Source organism: Branchiostoma lanceolatum, chromosome 5, assembly GCF_035083965.1.
Source record: "Branchiostoma lanceolatum isolate klBraLanc5 chromosome 5, klBraLanc5.hap2, whole genome shotgun sequence".
NCBI classification, from domain to species: Eukaryota; Metazoa; Chordata; class Leptocardii; order Amphioxiformes; family Branchiostomatidae; genus Branchiostoma; species Branchiostoma lanceolatum.
The window spans coordinates 18,313,980-18,332,987 of NC_089726.1; the positions used below are offsets into that span (position 1 = coordinate 18,313,980).

General features: G+C 40.6%; 3 protein-coding genes across 3 annotated transcripts; 2 read left to right on the top strand and 1 right to left on the bottom strand.

Moving 5' to 3' along the window:
- The first annotated feature begins 538 nt into the window (after positions 1-538).
- LOC136435547 (acireductone dioxygenase) lies at positions 539-4,631 on the top strand. The gene is made up of 4 exons (XM_066429140.1): positions 539-750; positions 2,101-2,214; positions 2,780-2,959; positions 3,512-4,631. Exons 1-4 carry the CDS (start codon positions 631-633, stop codon positions 3,629-3,631), a joined length of 534 nt encoding a protein of 177 aa, XP_066285237.1. The 5' UTR covers positions 539-630; the 3' UTR covers positions 3,632-4,631.
- Positions 4,627-7,525, bottom strand: LOC136435546 (mitochondrial potassium channel-like). Its single transcript, XM_066429139.1, has 2 exons — positions 7,235-7,525; positions 4,627-6,762 (listed from the first exon to the last, which is right to left on the bottom strand). The coding sequence occupies exons 1-2, from the start codon at positions 7,487-7,489 to the stop codon at positions 5,890-5,892; spliced, it is 1,128 nt and encodes a 375-aa protein (XP_066285236.1). The 5' UTR covers positions 7,490-7,525; the 3' UTR covers positions 4,627-5,889.
- A 42-nt stretch (positions 7,526-7,567) lies between these two features.
- LOC136435545 (dol-P-Man:Man(7)GlcNAc(2)-PP-Dol alpha-1,6-mannosyltransferase-like) lies at positions 7,568-19,008 on the top strand. Its single transcript, XM_066429138.1, has 9 exons — positions 7,568-7,853; positions 8,541-8,673; positions 9,347-9,520; positions 10,591-10,785; positions 11,380-11,483; positions 11,919-12,145; positions 12,772-12,941; positions 16,152-16,227; positions 17,788-19,008. Exons 1-9 carry the CDS (start codon positions 7,722-7,724, stop codon positions 18,026-18,028), a joined length of 1,452 nt encoding a protein of 483 aa, XP_066285235.1. The 5' UTR covers positions 7,568-7,721; the 3' UTR covers positions 18,029-19,008.

Genomic DNA, 19,008 nt, shown 5'->3' on the forward strand with positions numbered 1-19,008 from the left:
TTCAAAGTAATCTCCAAGAAGATCCAACGGTTGCAAAGACCGTATCCAACCGGTTGCAATAAAAATTTCTTCTGCCAGTTGGATACGGTCTTTGCAACCGTTGGATCTGCTTGGAGATTAATTTCAAAGGCCCTATGAACTTTGATATTGAGTTGGTGGTAATATCTGTTAGCTCATACCCGTGCCTGTTTGTTACTTTTCCGTTATCTTATAATCACACAGTCAAGTTCAAAGTCTCTAAAGTCCAGTCACAGCAGCACCTGTTCGTCTCAAGTCCATCATAAATTATGACACTTTGTATCTAAATCGCTAGATGTCGCCTTTAGCTTCCAGTAATCATTTCGTATTTTCTTGACAGGATGCACGTTATTTCTCTCTCAATAGATAGTAAATTGAATTAGAAAATTGACTACACCGAAGATATGATAATGACGATACAAGGATAATTTTTTTTAAATGTTAACGTAAAAAAAAGTATCTTTTGATCCACCCCTTCATTATTGCGATGCGCCAGTCCAGGTCATAGGTTACAGTAACAGTACCAGTCCATACCTTGTGACAAATTTGCAGTTTGTTTCCCACGATTTAGACCATTTTTTCTGTCACAAATCGTTAGATATCTGAGCCGAGATGGTTCGTTCGTGGTACATGGATGATTCTGACGCGGACCAGCGCTGTCCACACATGACGGACCCGCTCCAACCCGTCGAACTGGACCAGCTCAAAAAGATCGGGGTCCTTTACTGGAGGGTGAAGAATTTAATCTAATTATGTTGGGTTGTAGTTTGGACATTTTAGTATCGTTAGTGTGACCTTTAAACTCACAACAGGTGTGTTGTGACGTTCACAGTTTTAAGTTTTAAAGTTTTAAAGACTTAGGTTGGTATTAAATGTTTTAAAGTGTTTTCCACACACCCCTTTACTCATTCATAATTTTATTTATGCATGAATAAGTTTTTATTGCATATATTCCTGCCCAGATGGGATAAATGCACAAATGACCACATGTGGTCTATAAGAAGCAAAATGTAAAACGTGAAATGATGCTACAGTACATGCTAACATTGAAAAACAACATTTGGAATTTTGAAAAAGATGACAAGTCCTTGGGAGCCACCAAAGTTGATGTAACATAAGTGTGTGAAGAAATAACTTGACAAGGAACCTAAGAATAATGAACTTGAAACACATTTTTGATGCATATGGCTATCATGGCATGTGCATGTGACCTTAGATGACCCACCACGTTTTCTAAACAACCAGTCTGACCACTTCTATGGGACTTCTAGAAAATGTCATCAAGTCACACAAACACATGTTTGTCTTTGTCGAGAAAAAGTGCCGTTTTGGCCATACTTTGATTAACATGGGGAGATATTACTACTATACTAGAAATAAAACTTCACTCCCTTTGGTAAAATCACTGAGTTCTTATAGAAAAACGCCTTTGGGGTGAAGTTTCAGATTGTATCTATCTTGAAATGTTCATGGTGATCATGACCTGTCCACTGCGAAACCATGAGACTGCAAATAGGCTTTACCATTGCATTACTACTACAGAATTGTTTTACTGCAAACTGTAAAACACTGTAATAGTAGGGTTCAAGCACCTCCAACTGACCAGTCTAACTGGTCTAGTCCTTTTAGCCTAGTGGTTAAGGCATGCGACCTGTGGACTGGCGGGCCTGGGTTCAATCCCCGGGAGCCAGGAGTCTGTTTCTACTTGCCTCTAGTGTTTCACTGGTTCCCACATCGACCCTGTGAGCCTGGCAAAATGTGCCGCACAGAGATATTGAACTCAGAGATTCGAGGATGAATCTTAAAAATTAAGAAAAGGGGGAGTAGTGTAACAGTGGGGTTCAAGCGCCTCCAACTGACCAGTCTAACTGGTCTAGAAATTTTAGCCTAGTGGTTAAGTCGTGTGGCCTGTGGACTGGCAGGCCCGGATTCGATCCCGGGAGCCAGGAGTCTGTATCTACTATCTACTCACCTCTAGTGTTTCAACACAGGGAAATACTCCTTCCCCTCCTTCTGCAAAATGAAGTCCCTGCAAAAATAAATGAATCCACAGTATTCATCTATTCCTCCCTCACCCCACAGCTGTCCGGAAATGAAGACGATGAAACGCTGGCTGGCATTAGGAAGGACCGAGGGTACACCTACGACGACCTCATCGAAATCACCCCGGAAAAGCTGCCCAACTATGAACAGAAGGTACTGCAAATCCATTTACTATTGCGGTTGGTGATTAAAGCGGTTGGGGGAAAAAGGGAGCCTTTGGTTGGGAACAAACATCACTGTCTCAAATATTATTGATAAAGTATTTGCAATGATGAAGTTTTAGCAGTTGACTAGTGACCGTTACAGTTACAGTTAACAAATCAAGAACTACAGGTTGAATACAGTATGGGTCTTGTAGACTTCTCTTGATCCATCTCAGAAATACATGCTTACATGAAAAAGAAAGAGTCTAAGTCAGCTATGATGTCAAACTACTCCACTTGGTCATGTTTGAGCTTTGAAACAAGGAGAAATCTAAAATTGTGTCTTCCTCTAAAGGAGTTTTATCAGCATGCCATGTGTTGGGCTTACTCAAATCTGGCAAATTGATAATCTCCAAGCAGATGTGATGAGGTGAAGTGGTATCATGTCTGTTACAATGTGTAACAAATCTACTTTTGATGATAAATTTTGATTTCTTTTGAATGAATATTGTGCTAGGCATATTTTGTACTGCTTACAGTATTTCAGAATATTGTTGCCACTTCTAATTCCCTAGATCAAGTCGTTTTTTGAGGAGCACCTCCATCTGGATGAAGAGATCAGGTACTGTGTGGGAGGGAGCGGATACTTCGACGTTCGCGACAAGGACGACAAGTGGATCCGCATCGAGCTGGAGAAGGGAGACATGATCGTCCTCCCCGCAGGCATCTACCATCGCTTCACTCTGGACGAGAAGGTAGCTTTAGCAGACTTTGAGCTAGGATTTATAGTTGTATTGCATGTCAATCAATTTACATGCTGTTCAACTGTCTTGTTTGTAGAATGGTCCATTTCGCAGTGAGTGCGTGTGTGAGAACACATGTGCATGTGTATGTAATGGAATACAGGATGTCCTCTGGGTGTCATCTGCAAAAGAAGGGTGTCCAGTTTCCTTGTTTTCTTTGTGTAGGGCGTCCAAAAGACACCCTGGCGCCCTGCTAGCTAATAGCCTGACCTTTAGACCTCGCTAATGTCCTGAAAATTAGATACCGTATACATGTAGGTAAGGGAATGATGGCCATAGAGATGTTAAATAGGTTTACTGTACTAGAAGGTGAATTTTTCAATGTTATAAATTTATGCCACAGACAGCAAAGTAGCCTGAACTCAATCAAGCTCCTGTAACGGCTTGCCACCCTGTAACCGCATAGCCATGGGGAGGGGACAGAAATCCCCGGACAGCTGGAGTTTGCGTTATACAGACTAACAGTTCCTCTCTGTTGTTGATAATGCTTCTTTTACCATTCAGAACTACATCAAGGCGATGCGTCTGTTTGTCGGAGAGCCGGTGTGGACCCCGTACAACCGTCCGGCTGACGAGAAGGACGCCCGTAAAGAGTACCTGAAGACCATGGGCCTGGCTGCTTAGGCAGTTATGTCAAGACAGCAAGAGCTGGATTTTATACAAGCATTGTTACGCAAGCTTCAATAAAGTATAAGATTATTATGCAAGCTTCAATCAAATATAATATGTATTTTCCAAGGGGCAGCTTTACAATTAATGGCTTTCCAAAAACTTTTTCAGCTTGAACAAAGGTTGTAATTATATGAACTACAATACTTTTAATACTGCGAGCCAGTGTGACATTATACTTTATCAGCATGCTTGCTGCAAGTTCTTGCCCAAAGAATAACGATGTTGTAAAACAAGGAATGAATATAGTATATACACGTTGTGCAAAAGATGTGGCTATTTTGTATGGTGAAAAAATGATTGTCTAAAAATGGGCAAATTCTTTGATAGCTATTTACAACACCTTATCAATGATTTGTATGGGTGCGTTGATTTTATTTCAGGTTCGATCCTTTTTTCTGTGATAGATAATATTCATGTAAGAGCATGCATTTTGAATACAACTTTGAATACCTACTTTCTGTTAAAATCGTTACTTGCAATATGCAGAGTATCTGGAAGAATTGTATAGGACATCGTGTATACTGTACATTGTATTACAGTAACTTCTGTATGCATTTTATTATTTGTACTGCATGTACAATAGAATGATGAGAGTAACTCGACGCATTCCATACTAAAAATTTGACTCCATAGATGGCAAGGTTACAGAACTTGGTGTCTTCACAAATGGCCATTTACTAGTTGGGCATCCTAAGCAGAAGTAATTCTTCGTTAGACAAAGACAGATGGCATGTGCCTTATAGCCGTGTGAACGAACATCCGTTGTTGTTATGTGTACATCAACTGATAACTCTAATCGTCTAGAGCATACTTTGCTATCAGTGCTGTTTTTTGTGATTGTAGTTATAAACAATATCACAGCACTGCAACACAGTAAAGCTCTAAGAAAGCTTTCCGCTAATGCTTCCAAAACCAGTGCTTTACGGAATAAAGAAACTGTCTTATGATAAAATTCTTGTGCTGTTTTTATTTTGTTCGTGAATTATGAAGAAGTGTCAATACAAGTGTTTTGTATGGTCCCTTGATTGGTGTTTATGACATACAGAAAACTAGTTGGTCTAAAAATCAACTTGCGTGAAAAAAACATTTGCGGAGTGAAAAATTCTAGTTAATTATACACATAAGAACACATCTGCCACAAGGCAAAAATTACCGGACTGGTATTTGATTTTTTCTCACTCTCTAAATACATAACAGAATTATTGCAGACTCATATGCATTGCTGATTATCTATATCTCTGGATACAAAATACACAATGAAATGAAATGAAATGGAATGAAACAGACCTCTTTTTACATTTCTCAGAAATGTTTCCAAGGTATAGATACTGCATTCTGATTCAAGTTTATAATACATGTATTCCAATGAAACATTAAGAGAAGTCTTACATAAATTGCAACATGAATATTCTATTTTCTACATTGTACAAGTGGCGGCGAGAATATAAGTTGTGTATAATTTGAGTCCGCCGTCACTTTGTCGTCGTCCATTTCTTTGTATTATTTGATGTTTCTTTGAATAAAAAAACATCAACATGAATATGACATGATTAGACTCTATACACATAATCAGTTCCCATGGCATGACTTGTAAAGAGATCAATAGAGAAGTATCTTGTCATGAACATGACACTTCACATGAGTGTTATTACTAGATATACATTGCAAGGAATGAAGGATACCTTTTCTAACTCTATAAATCTCTTTGGCTCTACACAAAAAATGATCCCAAAAACTTGGGAGCTTTGGGCTTCAGGCATTTTGTAAAAAATACACATTTATGAAGCCACATTCAAATAATCTGATTTTCTTTGCAAAATAACACCTTTCTTTACTTCTACACAGCTCTCCTTCGTGATTCCTATATTTATTTAAGGGCAAATGCATTGAAACTACACTTCTATTTTGTTTTTGTGATTTAATCACTGTCATGGTTGAGTTTTGTCTGAGACTCTGAAGTTCCGGTGCTATACAAAACATTTTCCCATGATAACAACACCTCAGCTCTGAATATTGTTCTTAAAAAGCACTACATTGAATGTGTGCTAAAATTCCTGACTTACAAATACATGTGAACATTACAATATGTACTGCAAACAAAGCACCTTTCGTGAACCTCACAACCTACAACTGCTTCAATTAGTCTTACTACATACCTGCAAACAAAAAGCAAACTACAAAATTTTTGCCCCTAGCTTTTTCATGACCAATCATGGGCCTCTAAAGATATTCTGTAGGATGGGTAGCGTCAGAGCGAAGGCTGCGTAGACGAACACTACCGTGGAGAGGGTGTTTATTCGGATCTGCCATTCCAGTTTCTTCTGTGTGGCTTCGATCAGTTCCTGTACCTCTTCCGACACCCCTACCGCAGCAGTACCCCCTACACTACCTCTACTAGACACTAGCTTCCCTATCCTGTTTAACCGTGCATTTATTGCCACATCTCCTTCTTTTATTGCATTGTGAATTGACTGTATTCTTGCATCAAGTTTCTTGTCTTGTTCTTGAATCAACGTAGCCAGATATCTGACGTCTCCCTTTTCTGCATCTGTTGTTGTTGTCGTTGTTTCTGAGTTGTTTAGTAGAGTTTTGACTTCCTGTAGTGATCCTTGGATCTGTTTGTATTGTTCTCCCGTTGCCGTTATTTTCTCCGCAATCTCGGGTGTTATCCCTCCGTTGTCCTTCGTGTCCAGTATAAGTGACCTGAGTTCTTTCATCCTGCTCCGATTGACCGCCGTGGACCCGACAATCCCGATGATGGCGCCGGTGACGGAGCCGATGATGGACCAGTTCTTCGTCCTCTCCGTCCGCGCCCGTTCCTTCTCGTGGCTCGACCGTACGGCAGCTTGCAACAGCGCGAAGTTGTCTCGTTCCAGGTCCTCCAACAGGCCGTACCTGGCCCGGGCCTTCTGTAGCTCCTGTATGAGGTTGTGTTCCTCCGTGGCGAGCTCGAGGTACCGCGGTTCCCCACGCTGGACGCGGTCCATTTTGTCCCGACAGGCGTTCATGTCCTGTTGTAGAGACTCGACCGCCTCCCTGATTAGTTTCACCTGTGTCCTGGCAGCCATGAAGTTCTCTTCAGCCTATAAAAAATGTAAGAGAGTTAACGTTATGGATGTTTTATCATTTTCACACTTTGGGAAAAGACCACAAATTATCAAAAAATTCATAATCATTTGCAAGGTATGCACTTACAGGCGCGCACAAAAATTAATGCTACATATAATTTGAAATTATAACAACAAATGCAGCAAAGACAAATTTTTTTCTTCTTCAACACAAGACTAAGGCAAAATATGCATGGGAGATTTATTCGGTAGTATAAACAAGGTGATTAAATAATGTTTTTAAACCTCCTCGGTATAAACGTATTTATCACATGGACTTATCAGTTATAAAAAATGAACATAAATTATGTCAAGAGAGGTACTCGATTCTGTTTTAATATTTGATAATCCATTGGCCAAAAAATTCAAGTTTACCAGAAAAAAACTGACAAAAGCGAGAGTAACTGTGCCTTTATTATCATACAAAATTAACAGATTTTGCCATCACCTGAGTGACCTTCCCTTGTGCATGTTTGACTTCCGTGATGCCCACGAACTGTTCATAACTCGCCAGCCAGCCGCCGATCCGACCTTTCGTTATCCTCTCTAACGCGTCGTCCACAGCTCTGTTCCCGGTTACCGCAGTCGTGTACCCGCGGAACGGCCTTCCCCACTCCCGAACTGAACGAAAACGCAACATTTTTCCCTCCAGAAAACGGAATGATGTAATGAAAGAAAATGTGCGGCATCCAAAGCAGGTCATGCCGCCATTTTGGTTTCGAAAATTAGACTCATTCTGTAACACGTGTTGTGATTGGACGTTTTAAATTAAATCATTCAGAGTAACCAATCGTGAGGCTTGTTCTGTAATCGTTAGGAAATGACGTTTCAAAGCATGCGTGAAAGCGACTATGTTGAACTTTGACCCACCAGCTGGTGGAAGCGTGCGATCCTGCACGAATTTTACCTGAGCTGATTTTTACGGGATTTCAACGATGATCGCAGACGTTTTGTTAGGCGCGGTGGCCTTTTTACACCTCATAGCCTGCCCCTATACCAAAGTGGAAGAGAGCTTCAACGTACAGGCGACTCACGACATCCTGTTCCACCGGCAAGACTTGGAAAAGGTGAGAAAGAATGTTTTATGCACCTGGCAAAGTAATCACAGGGGGGCGGGGCTGGGACACAGGAGGGTGGGATGCAAAATAAGCTACGCCAAAAATAATTACTCAAGCAACTGGATAAAATTTTGAAAAATTAATACTCCAGCTAATAAGCTGTATATATTTTCAAAATTCTATCCAGTTGCTTGAGTAATTATTTTTGGCGTATCTTACTACCTGGATGTCTAACTTTCATCAGAGATGCATGTACACTGTTTTCTTAAATATCCTATCCTAAATGATAAAGTAGTGGACAACCTCAAGCCAACCGTACACATGCTGGTTGTCCACTATATATTACTACTACTGTATGTGTATTTGCCGAATGATAAAGTGTAGTTATGGCAAGGAGGCTATATAACCTCCTTGGTTATAGCAAGGACATTATAATGTCCTTGGTTATAGTAGTCATACCAAGGAGGTATGAAGTTACAAGAAACTCTTGGAAGCTTTGGATGTTCAACTTGCACTTGACAGAGGCTTAGTGCTCACCAATGTTTGACTGCGCATGCACAATTTTTCACTGCATTGAAATTGTGAACCAGCTTTAATACGGTTTGGTGAAAATAAGCATAGGCTATCAAACTGATAACATTGTTGTAAGTAATGTAACATATGAAGATTTATTTCATTTTCTAAATGTACCCTTAGTACGATCACCATGAGTTTCCCGGAGTTGTTCCACGCACCTTCGTCGGTCCACTGTTCATCTCCGGACTGGCAGCACCATTTGTGGCCCTGTCGCAGATGATATGGGAGAACAAGTTCATCGCACAGTACATAGGTATGTCTGTGTTCCTGTGAATTGAAATAAAGAAATGGAAGGAAGCTTGAAAAATCTACAGGTAGCTAGATGGTCTTATGGTTAGGCTTCATGCACTCGACTCAGGTGAAAAGGAGTACCTAGCTTTGGGACATCCTTTCGGACACCTCGCAAACCTCAAGCAACTTAAAGAACCCTCCATACTTAGTTTTTGTTACTATTGATAATTTTGATCTATTATTGATTTTTCTTTGTATTATTGATATTATTTTGAGTCCACTTTGTTGACCAAGAATTTGTGATATTTGCAATGACCCCTCGATACTCCTCCAAACTCGACCTCTACGAAAAGCGGCCCTATGGCTGAATAGAGTATCTCGAGTCTAAATACATAAAGGCACAAACAAACACTTCTCTGTCATGGAAAGAGTAGGGGCCAATGCAGTGTGAGTAGTTCAAACCGTGTGGTTTCCAGGTTCACATCCTGGAAAGGTGATACAGTACTACTAGTAGTTACCTGTAATGTCAATCCTTCCACAAATGTGGTGAATCTCCATAGATAGATAGATAGAATATGAAAGAAAATCTACAGGTCCCATGTTTGAAGAGAGCTACGCGACAGCGCATGACCACCACTAATGTCCTAACTTTCATCTTTTCTCTCCTCATCGCTCATCCGACTTGTTGTCCGCAGTTCGCGGGTGCCTGGGCCTGTGCGTGCTGTATGGTTTCTCTGCGTTCCGTCGTGCCGTCAGTAAGAAGTTTGGTTCAGACGTTGGGATGATGCTGGTCCTCCTGACGGCCACACAGTTTCACTTCCTGTTCTACATCACCAGACCTCTGCCCAATGTGTTTGCGCTGTCACTGGGTAAGTGGGGAGGGTTTTCCGAGTTCGAATCCCGGCTGTTATCGCTTAGCCTGGAATCACCAGACCTCTGCCCAATGTGTATGTGGCAAATTGTGTGGCACAATCGGTAGGGTGTTCCGCCGGGAACCAAGAGGTCCTGGGTTCAAAACCACTACTATGCACCGATGTTGTGCCTTTGGGAAAGGCACTCAACACGACTTTCCTCACTCCACCCAGGTGTGAATGGGTACCTGACTATGGTTGGGGAAGGTCGTCTTGAGGTCACTTCCTGGCGCCGAATGGCAGCCTCCCAGACCCTTGCGACAGTTCCACAAAGTGCAAGTGTGGAGCAAATATGTGTCTGTTGTGTATTATGTGATTGTAAACCCTACAGCAATTCAGCACTGGCTGCCATTGGGTAATTTCTGACCGATAAACCATTATCATTAATCCAAACATGTTATAGCTCCTGAGTCTCCTCTCCACAAATAGCCTGGAATCTAAACCTATTACGGTATAGCTCCCATTGCGAGTCTCCTCTCTGCAACTATTTGCGGAGAGGAGACTCGGGAGCTATAAATGATAGTTTGGATTCCAGGCTAGTTGTTGCTCACCCCACTTGCGTGCTACTGGAAATTAGGGTCATATGCAGTCCTTAGGATGTCGTGATGTTAAGCCGTGGTCCAGTGTTCATTGTACTTGTCAGAAAAGAGCTAGGGGAATTTCCGTGATACAATGAACCTGTATATACTGTACATAGCATCTGTCTTCTCTGTCATCACGTTTTATCAAGCAAAACTGGTTTGAGATGACTTTCTGATATTTATCGTATCATTTACATCTTTGTGATGGTTGTAGGTTGGCTTCTTTGGCCTAAAATGTAACATGGAACCCAGACTGTTAACAATTCCTTAGAGCAAACAACAATACCATGTATGTTACATGATATTCATAATGTTGACAGAAGGGTATATGTTAAGTTTGTAGTATGAACAGGGTAAATCTGAAGTAATGTACATTGTATTTCAAGTCAGTAATACAGTTACAGATACTAGTAGGTGTTGTGCTGATTTTTCTGTTTTTACCCCCAGTTCTTCTCGCTCTGAGTTCCTGGTTGACGGGGAAGCACGGTTGGTTCATCTTGCAGTCCGGGTTCGCTATTATCGTGTTCCGGTCGGAACTACTCCTGTTCCTGGGGCTTATCGTCCTGATGGAACTGGGGACCAGGAGACTCGGGGTGTTAGAACTACTGAGACATGGGCTACCAGCTGGGCTGGTCTGTCTGGGTATGTATCAACTTGTTGTAGAAATTTCCTTTGTATTTACAATGTTCTTTGGTATTACTGTAAATCTTTAAACTTTTGCATTGGTCTTATTTTTGCAGCACCTAAAACTGAACCAATAGCTATAGAAAGAGATGAATATGGGCTTATTTCAGGCTAATCTAGTTTGATTCAAGGATATTTTACCCTCCTGTGGCCAGAGTACTGAGGAGATGTATAAATATTCTTATATTTCTACTTTGTTCCAACTTCCGGGTCCAAAAAAACGGTTCTTGCATGTTTTTCCGGTCCAAACCGGTCCAGCCGAACCGGTATCCACCCCTACCGTGGACTGACTCTATGATCCATACGCCCGTAGGAGGGCCTGGTAGAGGCTAATTGTCAGCCAATAATGCTGCTTTTGCACTTCATATGTACTGTCATTGCCACCGATAGATCTGCTTGGAGATAAGCATGAGCATACACTCGTTTTTTCTTTCAAATCTTGTTTTTTTTTGTCAACTAGCTGAGAGTTACATACAGTTTTTCCAGTACAAACCATACAAATTTTATGTCAAACATGATGATACTGACAGCTGCTTGTATGTGTATTTTCAGCTGTGACTGTGTCCGTAGACTCTGTGTTCTGGCAGAAGCCGCTGTGGCCTGAGGGAACAGTGTGGTACTATAACATCATTCTCAACAAGAGCTCCAACTGGGGTGTATCCTTTCCACGTGCAGAATTAGACATTGTACTGATTTTTGTTCAAGCTCAGAAAAAAATCTTGGACTTATTATAAAGGATAATGTACTATAACGTCATAACCGGTGCAATGGCCTAGTGGGTAGAGTGTTGGCCTTGCATATGGTAGGTTGTGAGGTACATCATAACTGCTTTCTCTGCTTAGCACTCAGCATTTGGGAAGGAGTATGGTAGTTAAACACTTCTTATTATGTACTGTAGATGCATTTGTGTTTGCGGTGGTTTTAAGTTCACGTTTGAGACAATAGTAGGAGGGCAAAAAAATTTGCGGTGGTTTAAGTTTGCGGAAAAGAGCTTACCGTGAAAACCACGAACATAAAACCACCGCAAACATTTCTGCATTTGCAGTAAGTAAATAGATAAAACATTTCCTTGACGTTACCCCCTCGTACAGACTGAACCGTTCCTGTGGTACTTCTACTCTGCTATCCCCCGTGCCCTGGCAGCCAGCACATTCCTTATCCCCTTAGGGATGTGGCTAGACTCTAGGGTAGCCAAGACTGTCGCCCCAGCCCTGGGGTTCGTCCTGCTTTACTCCATCCTGCCCCACAAGGAGCTCAGGTTCATCATCTATGTCTTCCCTGTGCTGAACGTGGCAGCCGCAAGGTTCTGTGCAACAGTGTACGTATGTGGCTACATTTTATTACAATCAATAAAGAGGCATAATTAAATCTTAAGCAGAATATGGTTATCATGATACAAAATCTATCCCCACCATATAGAAGAGTGTCTGAAGAATATGAGTAATTGATCGGATGGTCCTTCTAACAAACACATTTTTTTGCAATTCCAAATATTTCTGCAAGATGTCCCCATTACACACTATTCACTGAAAGGAGTTGGTACTGACTCCCCTCTTGGGTTAATACAACTTTAACTGTATAATGCATTTAAGTTCGCGTGGTTTTTATTTCAAGCTATTAAAAGCGAAAATAGCATGTTCGCGGCAGTTTTATGTTCGTGGCAGCGCTATAGTCACATACTGCTACAGTATTGGATAAAATGTTTGTGATGGCTTGAAGTTTTCGGTGAAACGGTCACCGCGAAAACCGCGAACATAAAACCACCGCAAACATTTCTGCATTTACAGTAATAGAAGAATCACCATACAGGGAGAGAAATCAACCAACTATACAGTAGCCTAGTCTATTGGTACATTGATAGACAATAAAATACTAAATGTTCTTTAAAAGGTTTCACTTAGAGAAAGGACTAAAATTTCACTGATTCTTTCCCTGCTCGCGTAGTTACCACAACTGGCGCAAGTCGAAGCGGTGGGCCGTGGCTGCCTTGATTGTGATTGGTCACCTGCTGGCGAACTGCGCGGCGACAGCTGTCTTCATGTACGTCTCGCACCACAACTACCCCGGGGGGTACGCACTGCACATGTTACACCGGACTCTACCAAGTCACACAGGTGAGGGAGAGTCTGAAACTGGAAAACCATTTTAAATTTGGCTGCCAAATGCCTTTATATCTACCAACATAGTTCTAAGATAGTTCATAAAGTAGTTAAATATAGTTAAATTGTTCATGAAATAGTTCATAAAAAAATAGAATAGTTCATGAAAGAATGAAATAGTTCAGAAAACTAAAATTGTTCTACCTGGGTTCATAATTCCGCCACCCTGAAAAGATACGTCCAAACAGATCTCCAACCCAACGTCCCCCAGTTTAATGCACTCCTGTATATCTAAACTGTGCATACCAAGGGGATGCTGCACTAGAGATCTCTCAGACACACTTTTTCAAAGTAGCAGATTTATGTTACCGGGCAGATTAATGTTAATGGAGGTTAACTGCATGATTGTAATATTTTCCTTTTGCATGCTCACTTTCTTCTGAAAACCATATACGTACAAATTTAAATAAAGTATACCTTGATTTATATTGTAACCCAGGGTTCCTATAAATGCATTTAAGTTCGCGTGGTTTTTATTTCGCGGTAGAGAGAAAATGGAGTGTTCGAAGTGATTTTAAGTTCGCGTTTGAAACAATAGTAGCGCTACAGTCATAAGTGGGCAAAAAGTTTTGTGGCGATTATAAGTTTGCGCTGAAATTTCCCCGCGAAAACAGCGAACACAAAACCACTGCAAATATTTCTGCATTTATTTCAAAATCAGTCCAACAAGCAACACATTGCAATATGCCTTTTACAGCTGATTTTCTCACAGCAAAATTAGCGTCAAGAATTGATTGCAATCATCCTCAAAATCTGTAGAAACACGGTTTTAATGATGTGACCGTTAGTCAGTATATTTCCTCATAATGAGGCAGCATGCAGTCTATCATATTCCCCTAACAGAGTGTGACTACATGCTGTGTATCTAGCTAATGATATTAGATTCTACCGTGTGTCACATAATGTTGTTAGAACTTCATTACTTACAGAAGGAGATAATAATCTATCAATGGAAGGAAGTGAGTGAGTTCTGAAAAGAGACATCTTGCATTAGGCCACACCAATCTTGGTTAACAGATTTTTTCATAGACTAAAATTAGCACAGGCTGGGGTGGAAACTTGCACCTGACCCTGTTCACTCCCTGAAACTGTGTGCACCAAAGTACAGACTTTCCTCTGAGTTTCTGTTTTCATGTTGATTTTCCAATCTAGCATATTTTTTTTTTAGATTCTGTTAAATTGGCGTGGCCTTAGAATCAAACAATGTGGGCTTCATTTATTTTATGTCAAACTATTGGCATCAAAACATCTAAAAGCTACTGTAAATTCATTTATTTCTGCTGAATTTTAATTTAATTTCGCAGTTGGAGAGGAAAGGAAGTTTTTGTGTTGTTATAAATTTGTGGTCAAAATAACACCAGCACAAAAACACATATTTGTGGTGTTATGATTTCAGAAAGCAAAAATAAAACAACCACAACTGTTTCAAAATTTGCAGTAGTTACATAATAAAAATGTCAGGTTTTCACAATTTCTTTCGCTGATTTTTGATAATCTTGGAATTTGTAGCAGGCAGAAGTTTGATAGATATTATTAAAAATTGACATTTGATGTACTACTACCACTTGTAAATATGCACAGAACCTTCGCTTATCAAGTCCCCAATTATACATGTAATAGCCACTAAACATGGTTATGCATTTGGCATGTTGAGCACAGCTTGATACGGAGCCAACATGCATTACACAGTGTAACAGGGGACTGGGCCAGTAACACTCACAAACTGGTGCATGTATGTATGTAGTGCCACAGAGACTTTCCTCAATTATTATATTTCTCTGAAATTTGCAAAAGATAGTGAGTACTAGAATCATTGTAAGCTGATATATCCCGAGACCAGCAATTTTGATGCTTGCGTGAAAGGAATTGTTGCAAGAAGTGCTAAGTCAACATAGAGAATTGAAAGAAAGATACCACAGATACCTTTAGAAAGCTATTGTTGCATCTTTTGAAATATGTTGAATGCTGAAATCCATTATGTATCTCACATATTCTGTTTTATGTTTTGTTAATATACCAAATACTATCCCATTCTTATTAGCCTTGGAGCCATCATATTTATTCACCAGGGCTCCCATACTTGCATATTGGCCAAGAGTATGGGAGCTGTGGAAAAGTCTATACTACGATGGCGACTCGGCTAAGATATTATGTGTTTGAAATTGGAGATCTACAAATTTAAGGTACAATCTTATAATGCCCATCAATGAATTTGTGTTATTTGTGTACCCTTTTGTGTACCCTTTTCTGTATCCACAAAATCACATTGCTGTGGCTCTCTGGGTCTCATGTTTTAAACACGTTATGGGAATGGGGACAGATGGCAACAAGTACCACTTGACTCACAGAAGATGCATTAACTCATGATCTCATCCTGACATCCATCTGTCTCTTCTTCACTCATCCTCCTCTCAAAACCTCTCAGATGGAAGTACTGTAAATGCAACAATGTTCGTGATGGTTTTGTGTTCGTGGTTTTTGCGGAGACCATTTCAGCGGGAACTTAAAACCACCGCGAACATTTTTGTCCAATACTTTAGCAGTATGTGAAAATAGCGCTGCCGCAAACTTAAAGCCACCACGAACACTACTTTTTTGCCTTAGCGCGAAATAGAAACCATGTGAACTTAAAAACATTTACAGTACACGTTTGGTCTAACAGAAGATAACTGAATGAATGAAAGATTAAAGGAATAATAGTTGAGTGTTACTGCACATGTGAATTCATTAACCTTTGCAATATGGTTTTATTTTGTGGTAGGAGGAAAAAGAAGGTTTTCCCTGTGTTTTAAATTAGTACAGTAGTACTCTCAATACATTTAAGTTCGCATGGTAGGAGAAAATGGAGTTTCACTGTGGCTTTAAGTTCGTGTTTGAGACAATAGTTAACAAGGGGGCGGGAGGACAAAAACAATTTCACGGTGGTTTTAAGTTCGCGGTGAAGACCTTACCACAAATACCGCGAACATAAAATCACCGTAAACATTTCTGCGTTAACAGTTTTAATACATTTGAAATGTATATAGCAGAACCTTTTCAAATGATTTTGTCTTAAAATACTATGTCTTCAAAACAACAACACAACACAAGACAAATTCAATGTTACATGTGTCTATATGTTTTTATTCTTTTCTTTCTCATTTTGATATTTGTGTATTTGTGCAGATGTCTATGTCCACATTGATGTAGCCTCTGCTCAAACTGGAGTCTCCAGGTTTGGTCAACTCAACTCAAACTGGAGGTACAGCAGTGTCATTATTTTTCAATTCAGGATAGATTGTACACATGATTTCTTAACGTCATCTGCAGTACTAGCCTAAGACCCCGTTCACACTCATTTTTTTCAATCGCGATTGAAGTATAATCGCGATTGAATCTATCCGATCGCGATTGATTTTATCTGTGTGAACGCTCCCGATCGCGATTGGATCGATCCGATCGCGATTGTTTCTGATCCACCTCCGGAGGTAGTTAGGGGAGGATCAATCGCGATCGGATCCAATCCAATCCTATCAAATTTTGAGTGTGAACGCAACTACGATTCATTCCATCGCGATCGGCGTATATTTCGGCTTGTTCCGCTGGAATCACCAATCGTCGCTTCGTTCACGCTCCCAGATTGTCCTGTCTACAGCTCTTGCCGCGTTCATTACCTGTATTACAGCTAGGCTAATATACAAAAGCCTTCGTCGTTCACGCCTTCTCGCGATCATAGCCCGCCGATTGCCTTCCCTTCCACGGCTACAGAACTTCTCCAAAAGTTGGTGGACTCCTGGTTCCATTTTGTAGCAAGCAACGCCAAACCGTTGACCTCAACCTATGACCTCAAATAATAAGCGTGCCTCAATAGTGCTTCAATCGCGATCAGATCACGGCGTACTTTAATCCACCTGGCGAAAAGCAGTGTGAACGCTTTGCGTTCAATCGCGATCGGATCGAACAATCGCGATTATACTTCAATCGCCATTGAAAAAAATGAGTGTGAACGGGGTCTAAGTCCCATCCTCCGTAGTGACCGCTGGCTAAAAAAAGACACGGTTAGCAAGCGATATTTTTAGGTAGCGGTCACTATGGAGGATGCTCAGGCTACTGCAGTACTAAACTCTAAAAGGGTTTTAGAGGGGAAAGAATGACACAAAATTGTATGATCAGGATATTAACCTTCTCCCTGCTGTCTAACCCTATAACCAATACAAATTTGCTGCTAGATAACTATCTAATAGCACAGAAAATGTTAAAGAAAAATTATTTAAGAAATTGGTGCAAATTGTTGATGCAAACAATACGTGCATCTTTGTGCAAGCTCACTAGAGAAAATCTAAAATCTTCTACTTCATAACAGCATTGTACCTTGGGTTTTCTATTGTTTTTTACCATCAATTACACAATGTTGATTTGAAAGAGACATTATAATACATCTGATAAAACAAGTGATAATGTGATATATTCCATATTAGACCCAAGAGATATCAGTAATATTCGTGAGGTTTAAAAATCATATCATGAAAACATTGTGGCTACTAATATCCTCATTTTGCATCTACTGATATCAAATAATGGAATATTTTCTGCAATGCAATGCAAGGAATAGCATTTGTAAAATATCTGTTACAGTATTTCATTACATACTGTATATGAATCATTGCTGTATGCATTTTGTGACCTGTTACTACACAAGCAGCCATTTTAGGTATCAAAAGACGGGTTTATAGAATCAATTATCATGACAAAGGCCTTATTATGAGGGAAAAGTAAGCCTACACAAAGGCAGGAATAATTGCCTGCCGTGTTCCCATTGTAGGTACGATAAAACAGAAGACCTCACGCCGGGAGGCCCAGCATTGATGGCTTACACACACCTGCTACTGGAGACCACCGACCAATCACGGCTCTACACCGAGTCACATGACACCCTCGTCAGCGTGGAAGGTTTCAGTGGGATCCAGAAGCAGTTTCGCAGTTTCCCTCCCATCAGCATCAAGACGGAACCCCGGATTTTAGTTCTCGCGAAGAAAAAGGGGAAAAGCCACGGCACTGCATAAATTTCTGACATTGCTATGCTACTGTTGTCTTGAATGTTCCAATTTTACTGATGCCAAATCATTCCAAATTTTGTTTCATGCAAAGGGAGGGAAATCCATCCACTTACTAAGCACTGTTGAGCATGAATATAGTGATTCTAAAGGCAATAAGACGGGATTTCTACCGTTCCCGTGTGACGGGTAGGGATTTGCAGACGTGCATACAGTACACTCGGGGGAATCCCTAAAAAATAAGCCTCATAAAAGATTCAGTGGCCGTCGGTAATCACCCATCTTGGCGGCGTACTTTGTGGCCGTGGCTGCATTTTTTCCCTCAGCTTTAGTGAGACAATTGGGACAGAGTGTGCTATCTTGACGCATAGCTCTGTCTAGCGGGTGTATGGACATATGAAGAACGATTACTAGCAATAACAATAAATACGTCTCCCTTGCATTTATCAATATCATGGTCAGACATGATGAAGAACAAAAAACTAGGCTAGGTCAGGAATTTATCATCCTTGAGGAAATCATCAAGCCAAAACAATTTGTGCATTGCCCATACCCCCCCCCCCCCCTTCCATTTGTTACATCCTATATAGGAGCATTACAGCGGAAAAATATTGCCGGCAGTGTATGAAGGGCAAATGTTATTGGGAATGTCGGGCTTGACTGCGGGAATCTGTGCCAGAGAGAGTGCTCGGAATGCTGATATAGGAATTATTGATTATCAGAGAGCCTTCAGAGACGTCCAGTCTGTAGAACCGGGCTTCACTTATGTGCGACACAAATCTGTGTTTTACACAACCTGGTAGGATCTGTGGAGCATGGTTCGTTGTATGTCTACATGTGTCTCATTTTAGGGAGTAGGCTACCAGACTCACATTCATTTTACCACATTTGTATCCTTAAAATGCAAATGTGGAATTACTGCTAGCTAGATATCTTTTTCTTTACTGTAACACATTTTCTGATACATCCACCATTAAAAGATCTCAGAA